This window comes from Cetorhinus maximus, chromosome 6, assembly GCF_964194155.1.
Source record: "Cetorhinus maximus chromosome 6, sCetMax3.hap1.1, whole genome shotgun sequence".
NCBI lineage: Eukaryota > Metazoa > Chordata > Chondrichthyes > Lamniformes > Cetorhinidae > Cetorhinus > Cetorhinus maximus.
In genome coordinates this window covers 2,445,191-2,461,213 of record NC_135884.1, presented here as the reverse complement: position 1 = coordinate 2,461,213, position 16,023 = coordinate 2,445,191, and the positions used below count along the sequence as shown (strand labels likewise).

Genomic DNA, 16,023 nt, shown 5'->3' with positions numbered 1-16,023 from the left:
GCCTCCACCACACTCTCAGGCTGTGCTCTCCAGATGCTAACCACTCGTTGCGTCAAAATATTTTTCTCATATCGTCTCTGATTCTTTTGCCAATCACCTTAAATCAGTGCCCTCTGGTTCTCAACTCTCACACCAATGGGAACAGTTTATTTTTATCTACTCTGATTAAGCATCTGACAATTTTGAACATTTCTATCAAAATTCTTCTCACCCTTCTCTTCACTAAGGAGACCAACACCAACTTCTCCAATCTATCCCTGTAATTAAAGTCCCTCATCCCTGGAATTATTCTCATGAATCTTTTCTGTGCCCTTTCATGAGAACATAAGAAATAGGAGCGGGAGAAGGCCATTCGGCCCCTCGAGCCTGCTCTGCCATTCAATAAGATCATAGTTGATCTAATTGTGGCCTTAACTCCATTCTCCTGCCTGGCCCAATAACACTTGACTCTATTCCCTATCGAGAATCTGTCTTGAATACACTTGAATATATTCAATGACCCAGCCTCCACTGCTCGCTGGAGAGAATTCCACAGACTAACCATCCTCTGAGAGAAGAAATTCCTCCTCATCTCCATCCTAAATGAGAGTCCCCTTCTCTTGAAATTGTGTCCCACTAGTTTGAGATTCCCCCACAAGGGGAAATATTCTCTCAGCATCTACCCTGTCAAGCCGCCTCAGAATCTTATATGTCTCAGTATAATCACCTTTTATTCTTCCAGCATCCTCAGCCTCTCCTCGTAAGACAACCCTTTCACCCCAGGAATCTTTCAAGTGAATCTTGGCTGAACTGCCTCCATTGCCTTTACATCCCTCCTTAAGTAAGGAGACTAGCAGTACTCTAAGTGCGATCTCACCAATACTCTGTAGCAAGACTTCCCTACTTTTGTACACTATCCCCCGCGCAATAGAGGCCAACATTCCATTTGTCTTCCTAATTACTTGCTGTACCTGCATGCTAACGTTTTTGATTCATGTCCAAGGACACCCAGGTCCCTCTGTATTTCAATAATATCCTGTTTTATATTCTTCCTGTCAAAGCGGACAACCTCATAGTCTCCCACAGTACACTCCTTCTGCTCAATTTTCGCCCACTCACTTAACCTATCTATACCGCTTTGCAAGCTCTTTGTATCCTCCTCACAGCTTGTTTTCCTCCCTATCTTTGTGCAATCAGCAAACTTGGCTACAATACAGCCGGTCCCTTCGTCCAAGTCATTGATGTAGATTGTAAATAGTTGAGGCCTTGTGGCACTCCACCAGTTACAGCTTGCTAACCTGGAAATCACCCTTTTATCTAGACTCTCTGTTTCCTGTTAGTTAGTCAATCATCCACCCATGCTAATATATCATTACCAAAACCATAAACTCATGGAAGAGAATTCCACAGACTAATAACTCTCTGAGAGAAAAAAATTCTCCTCATCTCTGTCTTAAATGGGAAACCCCTTATCTTTAAACTGTGTCCCCTAGTTCTAGTCTCTCCCACAAGGGGAAACATCCTTTCAGTATCCACCCTGTCAAGTCCTCTCAGGGTCTTATATGTTTCAATGTCCTCTCACTCTTCTAAACTCCACTGGATACAGGCCCAGCCTGTGTTATTTTAACATTCGTCATAATGTTGTTGTTTTTGTACTCGATGCAAGTTCATTCTGTTCTTTCTTTCCTGCATCCCTGCCACAGCCTTCCTCCCTGGATTGATGCCCCACTCCAGGGGGAACACTGCCCCCAAACGACATGAGGTGACCAATCTGGGAATGATGCTTTCCCACTGGGAGCTGTTCCCCTCAGTACAAGCCTGAGGTTAGCCTGAATAAAGTTGGGAAGGTTGTAGATCAGGAAGGTGAAAGGGAGTTCCACCTTGTTGCACAGACTTGCCTCTTTTATCTGACCAAAGCCCTGAAGCTAATTATTTGTCTCCATTCTGTGCTAAGTGACCCCTGTTTCAGTCAGACACGCGACCTGTTTAACTGTATGATTCAGTAATCCACAACTTAACATGTGTTAGGTGAAGCAGTTAGCTCGGGTTACACGACACTATAATTAACATCAATCATCCTTCACATCGACACTCCAACTGACTGCGTTCAGCGTGATTTATGTGGGCCCATGCTTGTTTGCACAAGCCGCTCACTGGGAGAACAACTGACAGTCCGGAAAATTCTGTCCCTGGAACAACTTCTAAAAAATAAACAAAGAGACACTTTTCAAAAGATGCTAGATTTGTTTCCCCGAGAAGTTGTGCTTGTCAAGGTGAGAGACGTTACAGCGAGAGAGGAGCACGCTTTCACATCTCAGACCCCCCCCCAGGCCTGAAGTTTCATCCTCTAGCTGGAGTCAGGCAAATCTCTGGCTGGGCCCACCTGCTGCACCGGGGGTGGGTGGGGGCTGGGGTTGGGCCAGCCAACCCAGGAAGGAGCTTGGAGATAGCCACAGGGGCCACCAGGTGCCGGCTGTTTGAAAGGCCTACCTCGGTCTGGTGGGACTTCATCCCCCTTTAAAATAAAAACACAAAGGCTCTCCAGCCCTCAGCCCTCACACCCCCTCACTCTCCAAACATTCCCTTTGCACCATGCATGTCACTTCATGCCCTCCCCCGCCTCCCCAACAACTCCTTCTGCTCCTCATACCCCCTCTACATGCCCATTGACCCACTTTACACTGTATAGACCCAATGAATTCTGTAGTGACAGTAGGATGCGTTAAAAAAAAGCTTTTAAAAAAGTAATTCATTCATAACTTCTTACTGTGTTAAAAAAAGTCATATCACTTAGAATGCAATAAAAATATCAATCATCCAGACCCTTTAAAATATTAATAACAAAAACCAAAAACCCTTGAAACTACTTAACCTTATGTTAATAAAAATCATGAAATTGACAGCAAAGATCAGAGACTCTGTTTTCTCTGGGGTGCAGCTACCTAAAGAGGCGTAATGGATGTCTGGGCCCTCAGCCAAGTACTTGCCTTAGGGGGTGGGTGGAAGGGCACAGCTTGGCATAGGGGTCATGAGGGGCCATAGGGGGTGGTTAAAGGACAGAACTTGGCATAGGGGGCATGAGGGCCCATAGAGGGTGGGAGGGGTGCTTAGTCTGGCATGGGGGGCATGAACTTACTTTTTAAAAAGCCCCCATCTCCTCAATGGGGCCGGCCAGGGCGGGAGAGTCGGGTGCAGGCTTTTCACAGGAACCAGCCCACACCCTTTAAAGGCTCTCCCGAAAACCCAACAGCCTGGGAAGTGGGTCGGGAATCCTGGAATCGGGACCGGCCCACCATTTTTTAAAGGGCTCCGGAGTCACCTTGGCTTGGTGAATATCCAGGCCCCAGTGTCAGCATCACACAGTCACCAGCAGCCATGTTATCCTCTGAGAGATGCAAAAAATAAACCCATTATCAAAATTCAACCCTAATTTATGGGGGGAAAAAAATCAGAAAAATTCCTTTCTGATCTCCTTAAGTGTGGAAAGACCAGGATAATCACACTGGCAATAGTTTAAACAGTAAGATCTTTGTTATTTGGCATGCTTGGCAATGAAGAGCCCAAGCAGGGCAACACAGTAAAACCAGCAAAGCTAAAGATCAAACTGACACCACAACAGTCAGACCTGCTCGTCAAACACGTCGAGCTGTCAGACATTCCAGGCACTAGAGAATTCCGTCTGCTAGACTCTGGATATCACAACGTTTACCATATCAGCAGTTTTCAATTTCTCTGGTCCCGAGGCCTGCCTCTTGTGATATCAAACATTCAGGATATTATTCTTAATTATAACAATTAGTCATCCAAATAAATATAGATTTATTATGACTTTTATTTTATTATGTAATGTGAAACTTCTTATTGCTGCTGGGAGACAATCCTGTCAAACATTGATACACCTTCAATAATCACAGGCACATGTCACAGGTCAATGTTCACCCTGGATTCGGGTTTTGTTTTCAATAATCTTACCGGCGAACGTCCAGCTTCAGATAAGTCGGTAAATGAGACCAACACTTCCAGTGTTGAAGAAGCAGAGCCATGTTCATCAGGGGAGTCACACCCGGAGCCCTCACCATCTCCGACACCCGGATCCCTCACCGTCTCCAACACCCGGAGCCCTCACCGTCTCCGACACCCGGAGCCCTCCCCGTCTCCAACACCCGGAGCCCTCACCGTCTCCAATACCCGGATCCCTCACCGTCTCCAATACCCGGATCCCTCACCATCTCCAATACCCGGATCCCTCACCGTCTCCAACACCCGGATCCCTCACCGTCTCCAATACCCGGATCCCTCACCATCTCCAACACCCGGATCCTTCCCCGTCTCCAATACCTAAAATCCCCACCGTCTCCGACACCCAGATCCCTAACTCGTCTCCAACACCCGGAGCCCTCACCGTCTCCGACACCCGGAGCCCTCCCCGTCTCCAACACCCGGAGCCCTCACCATCTCCGACACCCGGATCCCTCACCATCTCCAATACCCGGATCCTTCCCCGTCTCCAATACCTAAAATCCCCACCGTCTCTGACACCCGGATCCCTCACTCGCCTCCAACACCCGGAGCCCTCACTGTCTCCGACACCCGGATCCCTCACCGTCTCCAACTCCCGGATCCCTCACCGTCTCCGACACCCGGATCCCTCACCGTCTCCAATGCCTGGAGCCCTCACCGTCTCTGACACCCAGATCCCTCACCGTCTCCAACACCCGAAGCCCTCACCGTCTCCAACACCCGGATCCCTCACCGTCTCCAATACCTAAAATCCCCACCGTCTCCAACACCCGGATCCCTCACCGTCTCCGACACCCGGATCCCTCACCGTCTCCGACACCCGGATCCCTCACCGTCTCCAACACCCGGAGCCCTCACCGTCTCCAACACCCGGATCCCTCACCGTCTCCAACACCTGGATCCCTCACCGTCTCCGACACCCGGATCCCTCACCGTCTCCAACACCCGGATCCCTCACCATCTCCAATACCTAAAATCCCCACCGTCTCCGACACCCGGATCCCTCACCGTCTCCGACACCCGGAGCCCTCACCGTCTCCAACACCCGGATCCCTCACCGTCTCCAACATCCGGATCCCCCACCGTTTCCAATACCTAAAATCCCCACCGTCTCCAACACCTGGATCCCTCACCGTCTCCGACACCCGAATCCCTCACCGTCTCCGACACCCAGATCCCTCACCATCTCCAACACCCGTTCCCTCCCCGTCTCCAACACCAGGATCCCTCCCCGTCTCCGACACCCGGATCCCTCACCGTCCCCGACACCCGGATCCCTCACCGTCTCCAACACCCGGATCCCTCACCGTCTCCAACACCCGGATCCCTCACTGTCTCCGACACCCGGAGCCCTCACCGTCTCCAACACCCGGAGCCCTCACCGTCTCCGACACCTGGATCCCTCCCCGTCTCCGACACCCGGATCCCTCACCGTCTCCCATCCCAGATCCCTCCCCTTCTCCAACACCCGGATCCCTCCCCATCTCCGACACCCGGAGCCCTCACCGTCTCCGACACCCGGATCCCTCACCGTCTCCGACACCCGGATCCCTCCCCGTCTCCGACACCCGGATCCCTCCCCGTCTCCGACACCCGGATCTCTCACCGTGCCCACTGAGAAACACCCCTCTGCCCTTCCTGCCGAACCCCCCCCCACACCCCTCTCTTAGCAATGCCGCCCCACAAAGCCTCCCACCACCCCCCCCCAACCTACCTATGGCCTCATGGGTTGCTCCGCAATACAGGGCTCCGGTGCCTTCCTTCCGGCAGCAGCCACGGCCTCCCTTGGGCGCTGCTGAGCACAAGCTGCCAGCCTCAGATTGGCCAGGAGCTCTCGCTGGGCGAGACTTCCACTCCCGGGGGCCTTGATTCCAGGGGAAGGCCCCACTGCTGGCCTCGTCATTGCCCGATTGGCTTGTAGCTCAGTGGGCCTTCCTGAGATGAGGCAGTGTGGGTCTCACGGTCTCTCAGCAGCTCCCCAGCCAGCAGGCAAGACCCTGAAGCCACACCAAGACCACGTCCAACATTTTGTTCACAGCCACTCCAGTTACAGCCTGTTCTGCATAGAATTAGCAGGGCCCATTTTCCCCTGGCCACTCTCCAAGCCACTTTGGCTTTCCTGACCATAAGTGCATGCTACTTTAGCTGGGCTTCTCTCTGAGAGAGAGGTGGGGCTGGAGGTGGGATAGATTCTGCAGGGCCGCCTACTACCTGCTTCCCTCTCTCCGGGGCTCCTTTCTGCCTCTAATGGGGGCCCATGCAGTTCCCATTTCAATATTACCTTCAGCTCCAAGCTCTGCGTTTGTCCTTTTATGGTCTTTATACACAGACTCCTCTCCCTATCTAAACATTACACACACATGCAGCAGGGACAATGAATGATTTCAGAAGGAAATTGGATGGGCTCGAGAGAATTAAATTTACAGGGTTACAGGGATTGAGTGGATTTAGTAAGACTGATTGGGTTGCTTTTATAGAGAGCCAGCATGGGCATGATGGGCTGAATGTCCTTCTCGTGTGCCGTAACCACTCAATGGGCAGAATTTTCCTAGCCCCTGGGAGGCGGGCAGGGGGAGGCTGCACCCGCCACCCCAACAATATCCCCAACGATATCACCAATGCCCTGTTGTACAGGGCATTGGTGAGACCACATCTGGAGTACTGTGCACAGTACTGGTCTCCTTACTTAAAGAAAGATGTAAATGCATTGGAAGTATTTCAGGGAAAGCTTACTAGACTAATACAAGGAATGTCTTATAAGGAAAGGTTGAACAGGTTAGGCTTGTATCCGTTGGAGTTTAGAAGAGTAAGCTCTAAGAAACCTTTAAGATCCTGAGGGGACTTGACAGGGGGGATGTGGAGAGGATGTTTCCTCTTGTGGGAGAATCTAGAACTAGGGGTCACTGTTTAAAAATAAAACATCGCTCATTTAAGACAGAGATGTGGAGAATTTTTTTCTCTCAGAGGGTCGTGAGTCTTTGGAACTCTCTTCCTCAAAACGTGGTGGAAGCAGAGACTTTGAATATGTTTAAGGCAGAGCTGGATAGATTCTGGATTAACAAGGGGGTGAAAGGTTATCGGGGAAAAGCAGGAATGCGGGGTTGAGGTTACAATCAGATCAGCCATGATCTTATTGAATGATGGAGCAGGCTTGAGGGGCCGAGTGGCCTCCTCCTGCTCCTAATTCGTATGTTCGTATGTGTAGTGTGGAAAATATGAACTTGTCCACTTTGTCAGGAAGAATAGAAAAACAGTTTACTATTTAAATGAAGAGAGATTGCAGAACTCTGGGTACAGAAGGACCTGGGTGTCCTGTTGCATATCACAGAATCACAGAATTGTTACAGCACAGAAGGAGGCCATTTGGCCCATCATGTCTGCACCAGCTCTCCGAATAAACATTTCACCTAGTGCCATTTCCCCACCTTCTCCCTGTAACCCTGCACATTCTTCCTTTTCAGATAACACAAATCACAGAAAGTTAGTATGCAGGTACAGCAAGTGATTAGGAAGGTAAATGGAATGTTGGTGTTTAATGTAAGGGGAATGGAATATAAAAGTAGGTATGTTTTGCTACAGTTGTAGTGAGACCATCTCGAAACCACTACAGTCAGTGAGATCATATCTAGAGTACAGCAAATGGCAGGAAGGAACAGAGGGAAAAAACCTAAGAATGCACCAACAATCAAGACTGATGTCACAAAGATAATAAAAAGACAAAACTAAAGTCTCTGTGTCTGAATGTGCATAGCATTCATAACAAAGTAAACGAATTACTAGCGCACATTGAAGTAAATATATATGATCTGATAGCCTTTACAGAGTCCTGGCTGCAAGATGATAAGGATTAGGACCTGAATATTGAGGGTTATATGACCTTCAAGAAGAATAGGAAAAGGTGGAGGGTTTTTTTTATTCATTCAGGGGATGTGGGCATCGCTGGCTGGGCCAGCATTTATTGCCCATCCCTAGTTGCCCTTGAGAAGGTGGTGGTGAGCTGCCTTCTTGAACCGCTGCAGTCCATGTGGTGTAGGTACATCCACAGTGCTGTTAGGAAGAGAATTCCAGGAATTTGGACCAGCAACAGTGAAGGAAGAGAGATATATTTCCAAGTCAAGCTGGTGTGTGACTTGGAGGAGGACTTACAGGTGGTGGTGTTCCCATGTATCTGCTGTCTTGTCCTTCTAGATGGCAGTGGTCGTGGGTTTGGAAGGTGCTGTATAAGGAGCCTTGGTGAATTCCTGCAGTGCATCTTGTAGATGGTACACACTGCTGCTACTGTGCGTCAGGGGTGGAGGAAGTGAATGTTTGTGGATGTGGTGACAATCAAGCGGGCTGCTTTGTCCTGGATGATGTCAACTTTCTTGAGTGTTGTGGGAACTGCACTCATCCTGGCAAGTGGGGAGTATTCCATCACACTCCTGACTTGAGCCTTGTAGATGGTGGACAGGCTTTGGGGAGTCAGGAGGTGGGTTACTCATCGAACGATTCCTCGTCTCTGACCTGCTCTTGTAGCCACAGTATTTATATGGCTAGTTCAGTTCAGTTTCTGGTCAATGGTGACTCCCAGGATGTTGATAGTGGGGTATTCAGTGATGGTAATGCCATTGAACATCAAGGGGCAATGGGGGGTTGGATTCTCTCTTGTTGGAGATGGTCATTGCCTGACACTTGTGTGGCGCGAAGGTTACTTGTCACTTGTCAGCCCAAGCCTGGATATTGTCCAGGTCTTGCTGCATTTGGACATGGACTGCTTCAGTATCTGAGGAGTCACGAATGGTGCTGAACATTGTGCAATCATCAGCGAACATCCCCACTTCTGACCTTATGATGGAAGGAAGGTCATTGATGAAGCAGCTGAAGATGGTTGGGCCAAAGACACTACTCTGAGGAATTCCTGCGGTGATGTCCTGGAGCTGAGATGATTGATATCCAACAACCACAACCATCTTACTTTGTGCTAGGTGTGACTCCAACCAGTGGTGAGTTTTCCCCTGATTCCCATTGACTCCAGTTTTGCTAGGGCTCCTTGATGCCATACTCTGTCAAATGCTGCCTTGATGTCAAGGGCAGTCACTCTCACCTCACCTCTGGAGTTCAGCTCTTTTGTCCATGTTTGAAACAAGGCTGTAAAGAGGTCAGGAGCTGAGTGGCCCTGCCGGAACCCAAACTGGGCGTCAGTGAGCAGGTTATTGCTAAGTAAGTGCCACTTGATAGCACTGTTGATGACTCCTTCCATTACTTTACTGATGATGGAGAGTAGACCGATGGGGCGGTAATTGGCCAGGTTGGATTTGTCCTGCTTTTTGTGTACAGGACATACCTGGGCAATTTTCCACATAGCTGGGTAGATGCCAGTGTTGTAGCTGTACTGGAACAGCTTGGCTAGGGGCACGGCAAGTTCTGGAGCACAAGCTTTCAATACTATTGCTGGAATATTGTCAGGGCCCATAGCCTTTGCAGTATCCAGTGCCTTCAGCCATTTCCTGATATCACATGAAGTGAATCGAATTGGCTAAAGACTGGCATCTGTGATGCTGGGGATCTCCAGAGGAGGCCGAGATGGATCATCCACTCGGCACTTCTGGCTGAAGCAAATGCTTCAGCTTTACCTTTTGCACTGATTTGCTGGGCCTCCCCCATCATTGAGGATGGGGATATTTGTGGAGTCTCCTCCTCCATTAAGTTGTTTAATTGTTCACCAGCATTCACGACTGGATGTGGCAGGATTACAGAGCTTAGATCTGATCTGTTGGTTTTGGGATCGCTTAGCTCAGTCTATCACTTGTTGCTTATGCTGTTTGGTACACAAGTAGTCCTGTGTTATAGCTTCACCAGGTTTACACCTCATTTTTAGGTAAGCCTGGTGCTGCTCCTGACATGCCCTCCTGCATTCTTCATTGAACCAGGGTTGATCCCCTGGCTTGATGGTAATGGTAGAGTGGGGCATATGCCGGGCCATGAGGTTACAGATTGTGTTCGAGTACAATTCTGTTGCTGCTGATGGCCCACAGCACCTCATGGATGCCCAGTCTTGAGTTGCTTGATCCAATTTAGCATTGTGGTAGTGCCACACAACACGATGGAGGGTGTCCTCAATGTGAAGGTGGGACTTTGTCTCTGCAATGATTGTGCGGTGGTCACTCCTACCAATACTGTCATGGACAGATGCATCTGTGACAGGCAGGTTGGTGAGGATGAGGCCAAGTATGTTTTTCCCTCTTGTTGGTTCCCTCACCACCTGCCGCAGACTCAGTCTAGCAAATATGTCATTTAGGACTCAGCCAACTCGATCAATAGTGGTGCTACCGAGCCACTCTTGGTGATGGACATTGAAGTTCCCCACCCTTGACACCCTCAGTGCTTCCTCCAAGTGGCGTTCGACATGGAGGAGCACAGATTCATCAGCTGAGGGAGGGTGGTACGTGGTAATCAGCAGAAGGTTTCTTTGCCCATGTTTGATCCGATGCTATGAGACTTCATGGGGTCCCGGGCCGATATTGAGGGCTCCCAGGGTAACTCCCTCCTAATGGTATACCATGGTGCCACCACCTCTGCTGGGTATACCGGTGGGACAGGACATACCCAGGGATGGTGATGGTGGAGCCTGGGACATTACCTGTACCTTTGATTCCGTGAGGATGACTCTGTCAGGCTGTTGCTTGACTAGTCAGTGAGACAGCTCTCCAAGTTGTGGCACCAGACCCTAGATGTTAGTAAAGGGGGCTTTGCAGGATTGACAGGGCTGAGTTTGCCGTTGTCATTTCCGGTGCCTAGGTCGATGCCGGGTGGTCCGTCCAATTTCATTCCTTTTTTGTGACTTTGTAATGGTTTGATACAACTGAGTAGCTTGCTCGGCCATTTCAGAGGGCATTTAAGAGTCAACCACATTGCTGTAGCACTGTTAATCAAGGATAGCATTTGTGCAATAGTTAGAGGTGACCTTGGTTCAGGAGATCAGGATGTAGAATCGGTTTGTGTGAAGATGAGGAACAGTAGGGGAAAGGAATCACTAGTGGGAATGGTCTACAGGCCCCCGAACAATAACCACAATGTAGGACAAACTACTGAAGAAGAAATATTGGGTGATTGTGATAAAGGGACAGCAATAATCATGGGTGACTTTCATCTACATATAAACTGGGAAAATCAGATTGGCAGTAGTAGCCTGGATGAGGAGTTCATAGAATGCTTTCAAGATAGCTTCTTAGAGCAGCCAACCAGAGAGCAGGTTATATTAGACTTAGTATTGTGTAATGTGACAGGATTAATTAATAACCTCAGAGTGAAGACACCCCTAGGTAGAAGTGACCGCAGGATGATTGAATTTTACATCCAGTTTGAAAAGGAGAAGAGTGGGTCTAAGACTGGTATCTTAAAGTTAAATCAGGGCAACTATGTGGCCATGGATGCTGAGCTAGCTGAAGTGAACTGGGATACTAGGCTAGGGGATAGATCAATAGAGAAGCAGTGGCAGACATAAAAAGAAAAAATTCTGAAGGGAGGACTCACCATCCTTGGTTAACTAAAGAAGTTAGGGAAAGCATCAAACTTAAGGTGTTCGAGTGGATCATTGAGGAGGTTATAGCTGGGCACTTAGAAAAGCTCAAAGTAATCAAGAAGAGTCAGCATGGTTTTATGAAAGGGAAATCATACTTAACCCATTTATTGGAGTTCTTTGAAGGAGTAACATGTGCTGTGGACAAAGGGGGAGCCTGTAGACGTGCTATACTTGGATTTCCAGAAGGCATTTGATAAGATGCCACATAAAAGGTTATTGCAGAAAATAAAAGCTCATGGTGTAGGGGGTAACATATTAGCACGGATAGAAGATTGGCTGGTTGGCAGAAAGCAGAGAGTATACATAAATAGGTCTTTGTCTGATTGGCAGGATGTGACGAGTAGAGTCCTGCAGGGGTATGTGCTGGGGCCTCAACTTTTTACAATTTACATTAATGACTTAGACGAGGGGAGTGAAGACATAGCAGCTAAATTTGCAGATGACACAAAGATAGGTAGGAAAGTATGTTGTGAAGCAGACATAAGGAGATTGCAGGCGGATATAGATAAGTTGAGTGAGTGGGCAAAAAATCTGGCAGACGGAATATAACGTAGGAAAATATGAAGTTGTTCACTTTGGCAGGAATAATAAAAAGCAGAGTATTACTTAAATGGAGAACGACTGCAGAATTCCCAAGTGCAGAGGGATCTAGGTGTTCTAGTACATGAGTCATAATAAGTTAGTATGCGGGTACAGCAGGTAATTAAGAAGGCTAATGGAATGCTATCCTTTATTTCAAGAGGAATTGAACATAAAACTAAGGATGTTATCCTTCAGTTATACAGGGCATTGATGGGACCACACCTCAAATACTATGTGCAGTTTTGGTCTCCTTATTTAAGGAAGGATGTAAATGTGTGGGAGGCGGTTCAGAGGAGGTTTACTAGTTTGATACCTGGAATGAGTGGGTTGTCTTATGAGGAAAGGTTGGACAGACTGGGCTTGTTTCCACTGGAGTTTAGAAGAGTGAAGGGTGATTTGATTGAAGTTTACAAGATCCTGAACGGCCTTGACAAGGTGAATGTAGAAAGGATGTTTCCTCTTGTGGGTGAGTCCAGAACTAGGGGGCAGTGTTTTAAAATTAGGGGTCACCCTTTTAGGGCAGAGATGAGGAGAAATTTTTTCTCTCTGAGGGTTGTGCGAATTTGGAACTCTCTGCCTCAGAAGGTGGTGGAGGCGGGGTCATTGAATATTTTTAAGGAGAAGGTAGATAAATTCTTGTTAGGCAAGGGAATCAAAGGTTATCGAGGGTAGATGGGAATGTCGAACTCGAAACACAAACACATTAGCCATTGTCTTATTGAATTTGGGGCAGGCTTGAGGGGTTGAATGACCTACTTCTGCTCCTATTTCCTATGTGTGTATGTTCATATGTGTACAGTTTTGGTCTCCTTATTCACAAAAGGGTATAATTGCATCAGAAGCAGTTCAGAAAAGGTTCACTCAACTGATTCCTGGGCTGAAGAGTTTATCTTCTAAAGGAAGGTTGAACAATTTGGGCCTATACCCATTGGAGTTTAGAAGAATGAGAGGTGATCGTATTGAAACATCTAAGATCCTGAGGGGACTTGACAGGGTGGGTGCTGGGAGGATGTTTCCCCTTGTGGGGGAGACTAGAACAAGGGGACACAGTTTGAAAATAGGGGTCTCCCATTTAAAACAGATATGAGGAGAATTTTTTTCTCTCAGAGGGTTGTTAGCCTGTGGAGTTCTTTTCCCCAGAGAGCAATAGAGGCTGGGCCACTGAATATTTTTATGGCTGAGTTCGATAGATTCTTGACTGACAAGGGAGTCAAAGGGTATAGGGGGTAATCAGGAAAGTAAGGCCACAATCAGATCAGCCATGATCTTATCAAATGGTGGAGCAGGCTTGAGGGGCCGAATGGCCTACTGCTCGTATTTGTATGTTTGTATGTATGTCATAAAATAACATTTTCTTATTGGATCTAAACAATGAGAAACATGTTAAACAATATTGTCAACACTTCAGTTTTAGTGTTGAACTTTGTAAGTGAATTACTTTCTCATGCGAGTGAGGTGAGAGGTCAGGTGGGTCACATGACTGGTCTGGCACTGACTGATGGCAGCCGATCAATAGTCGATAAGTGCACAGTTAATCTGGGGTCTAGACTGATGGCGTTGGGAGAAGCTCGGGGTGGAGGCAAAACTCTTGGAATGTTCTCACAGACCCCTAGAGGGCCAGGGTCTCCGGTTGAAAACATCTGATTCATAGTCAGAGAGATGTTACAGTTGACACAGAAGAAGGCCATTCAGTCCATCATATCAGTTAATCCATCCCATCTGGAGATCTCCAGTCCAGCTCTCTTTCTTATGCTCCATAGGGAGTCTGAGGTGAGTTCACAAAAGAGTAACTTGTCTAACTCGACTGTCCCCAGAATCAAAACTAGTTCCGCCCTTGTGTAACTTATCTTCATGACCCCTGACCCTACCTGATCTAGTCTAATTGAAATCGTCTGTTGGTATGAAAGCACTAGTCCTGTCATTATTCGAAACTCTTCTATCAGATTGTCCTGAAGTTTTGCGCCTCCAAACTCCATAGGCCCTGCTTTTTAGGCCTGTCAGGGCCGTTTAAGGTGTTTAAAATTGTACGTGATCCTTGTGAGCCATTCTGAGCCTTTTCCAAAGTTTTATCAGCAAGTCATGTGAAGGGACCAACCTTGGAGACAGTATTCTCAGTGAAACATGAACATTCCATTAAAGTTGTGTGTTTCCTCTTGGTGTTGTAGGAGGTGGAGAAATGTTTCCAGTGCGATTCGAGAAGGCCATATCATCCTTTCAGTAACCGAAATAGTCACCGGGTAAAGAACGTGATCTATCTGACTGATCAGAGGCAAGAAAGGACCTGGTGGCAATCTGAGAATGGTGAGTTCGAACACAGTGAATGTGACCCTCAAGCTGTGGCTGGACAATGCAGTCAGGCTGAGGTCTCCTGTAGAATTGATCCGTAATGTGTAAAGTGGCGATGTGGTGTATGGCTACCTGGGAATCTCCATCCCCCTCCTTGACCATTGTCTCAGGCTGAACCAGGCTCTTGGTGACTGCAGTATCCTGATAATCCGATTGGATATTATCTCCATCGCAAAGATCACCCAGTTCCACCTCCATAATATCTCTCATTTCCACCCTACCTCAGCCTGTTGACTGCTAAACCTGGCAGGCTACCTCCCATCCTGCATAAACCTCACCTTCTCCAAAACTCTGCTGCTCTTAACCTACCTCATCATGACCCACTGATCTACTTTGGCTCCTGGCTTCCCCATTTTACAATCAAATTTAAAAATCTCACTCTTGCGTTAAACCCCTGCATGGAAAGTTTCCCATTGTCACAGTCACAGAGGGTGCCGTTTATGACCTTGATAAGAGCTGGTCATCACTGTGTCTGGGTGGAAACCTTATTGGAGGGATTCAAACATTGGATCCCCGGAAAGATAGCAATGGATTTGTGAGGTGACAGCATGCTCAAGGACTTTGGAGAAGAGAGGGAGGTTAGAGATATGACAGTAGTTTGCAAGGACAGTAGGGTGAAGGGTTGGTTTATTGAGGTACACGATAATGATGGTAAGTTTAAAGGGCAGAGGGACAACACCTTACAATATCGTTTGTAATGTTTACAATATCGGCTAAAATGAGCGCGGGAGGGTGGTTGGGTGATCGGCAGTTTAGTGGGAACAGGATCGAGGGAACAGGAGGCAGGTCTTAGGGACAAGATGAGCTAAGAGAGGGCAGGAGGGGAGACAGAAGAGAAATTAGAGAAAGATGTGAGTTCAGGGCTACTCATTGGGGTGAGCATTTGAGGAAGAATGGCCAGGAGGGCTAATAGAAGGGAGGACATGGCAGGGACAGCTAATTGGATTCCCTCGACCTTAGAGAGATCTAAAAGAAACACATGAGATGAGGGTTTAGGTTGAATTTCTTTGTTAGAATGGATTGATTTCCAGTGTACTTGTTGTTGAGATCACAAGAACTGGTTATATTTGTGATTGTAACTGCTGTTAGAGACAGTGAACACTACACCCTTTGTGTGGCCAAGAGTTACACCTGAGGCACACAGTTGCCAAGAGGCAGCAGAACAATGAACTGGTACCTTATTTACTCCCTCCCTCCCAATCCACTGGCAGTTATTGTTATAAGTGTTGGCCGAGCTCATGAAATCGAATCAAAAGCACAATGGTTCTTTGCAACTGTGATCAAAGCAATGCCATTTGTATAGAGCAAGCTGCCAATGTTTGGACAGTGTAGATGTGAGATTGGACAGATGAAGTTGAAATTTTATACAACCTTCTTTTAAGAGATTAGATGAATGGCTTGAGGTCCATAGGTTGGGGTGTGCTTCATGAGACAAGAACTTTCTCTTGTTAGCTGTCCTAGGGCAGAATTTTACCCCACCAGGATTTTACGGTCCCGCCGAGGTCAATGGATTCTTGCCTAGCACGCCAGATTTT

The 16,023-nt window shown here is 47.7% G+C and overlaps 1 protein-coding gene across 3 annotated transcripts in view; it reads left to right on the top strand.

The window, feature by feature from the left end:
- The window catches only part of lamb2l (laminin, beta 2-like), a 197,170-nt gene that overhangs the window by 63,801 nt on the left and 117,346 nt on the right, over positions 1 to 16,023 (top strand). For 2 of the 3 annotated variants that reach the window (XM_078543090.1, XM_078543089.1), the window contains exon 4: positions 14,308 to 14,443. The exons of the other annotated variant lie outside the window; for it this stretch is intronic. In XM_078543090.1, coding sequence (XP_078399216.1) covers positions 14,308 to 14,443 — 136 coding nt within the window. The remainder of the gene's footprint in view (positions 1 to 14,307; positions 14,444 to 16,023) is intronic. 3 annotated transcript variants of the gene reach the window in all.